Source organism: Ipomoea triloba, chromosome 11 (genome assembly GCF_003576645.1).
Source record: "Ipomoea triloba cultivar NCNSP0323 chromosome 11, ASM357664v1".
Lineage (NCBI taxonomy): Eukaryota > Viridiplantae > Streptophyta > Magnoliopsida > Solanales > Convolvulaceae > Ipomoea > Ipomoea triloba.
The window spans coordinates 10498217-10499747 of NC_044926.1; the positions used below are offsets into that span (position 1 = coordinate 10498217).

At 37.7% G+C, this 1531-nt stretch overlaps 1 protein-coding gene across 1 annotated transcript; it reads left to right on the plus strand.

Moving 5' to 3' along the window:
* The first annotated feature begins 405 nt into the window (after positions 1 to 405).
* LOC115995895 (ethylene-responsive transcription factor RAP2-9-like) lies at positions 406 to 873 on the plus strand. Its single transcript, XM_031235041.1, has one exon. It carries the CDS (start codon positions 406 to 408, stop codon positions 871 to 873), a length of 468 nt encoding a protein of 155 aa, XP_031090901.1.
* Positions 874 to 1531: the final 658 nt, after the last annotated feature.

Genomic DNA, 1531 nt, shown 5'->3' on the forward strand with positions numbered 1-1531 from the left:
AACTAGCTAGAAGTTTGTATATATAATATTATGTGCGTCACTACATATAAATGTATATTAGTTTTATCCTTAGGAGGCACCTTCACATGATGGCACCGCACATAAAAGATAGTAGTGTCAAGTTAATGAAAATTTTTAAAAAACAACTTCACATAATGACACTACATATAAAAGATGATAGCATCAATCTAATGAAAATTTTTAAACTGGCAACTTCACATGATGGCGCTGCACATAAAGATAATACTCTCAATCTAATAAAAATTTTAAAATAATTTTCTTCCCATCCTTTATAATTGGATTTCAACTTCCCTTCCGTATATATAAGCTAGCCGCTTTCCCGTTCCCTTCTATACATATTAAGGGAGAAAATTAAAAGAAAATTAGAGTTCTGATTTTGGTTTGATGGCTGCCGGTGGCGGAGATGGTGTCGGAGCTAGCAGATGTAGTAAAGGTGGAGGAGCGGAAAAGAAGAAGCGGGGGCCTAAGCAAAAGAATCCATACAAAGGGATCCGTATGAGGAAGTGGGGAAAGTGGGTAGCTGAGATTCGTGATACGAATACAAGGCTCTGGCTCGGCTCCTACTATACCCTGGTGGCTACTGCCCGGGCCTACGGCGTGGCCCTGTTTTACTTGCGTGGCCCGGCAGCCAAGCTTAACTTCCCCGACTGCGTGGTTGGCGATGGGCACCACCGCCAACTCGTGCCAAAGGAGATTCAGAATCGAGCCACAGCAGTTGGATATAGGATCGATGCAATTCAGAGGGGACTACATATATCATCCACTCAGATGAGCGTCAACGTTGTTGATCACCGCCCCGAGTCAGATGTTTATGTTACACCTGACTTGAACAAGTACCCTCACCTCGACTAATCCTACCTTGACCTGCCCACAAATTAACGGTTTAAGGATTTATTTCTTTGAAAATCAGCCTCAATTGAAAGTAAAATAAATAGGTTAAATAAGAAGAGTGAAAAATTTTGCAAAGCCTTTTTTTTGTGGGAGTTCTGGAGTTGTTAAGAATAGTTTGGGAGAGTGGGTAAGTGATGGTTTTGCATTGAGGATCAGAGAAGTAATAATAACCAGTTTTATGGCTAAAGTTTGAGATATCTATCATGGATGGATGGATGTTTTATTGGATAAAGCCTCTTATTATTATCTTCCAAAGTGATTCAATTCATTGTTGGGTTTTAATAATAAGGTAAAGTTTAATTTGCATCAAACACATATATACAAGGTAATGTTGAAGGCGGTGGCAATACTTATCACAACTCACCAATATATATAGTTATAAACTTATAATGGGACACCACCACCATCGGAATATGAGCTCACCAAAAAAAACAACAACAAAAAAAAAAAAAAACACTTATCACCTATCACCTATATAGATAATATAATGTTATTTAATCAATATGCATGACAACTTGATTTTGGGGTACTACCACCTCCTCATTGTGAATATGAGTAAGCAAAAAAAAAAAAATGCATCTCATCAGTATAGATAATATAGTGTTATTTTAATCTAGTG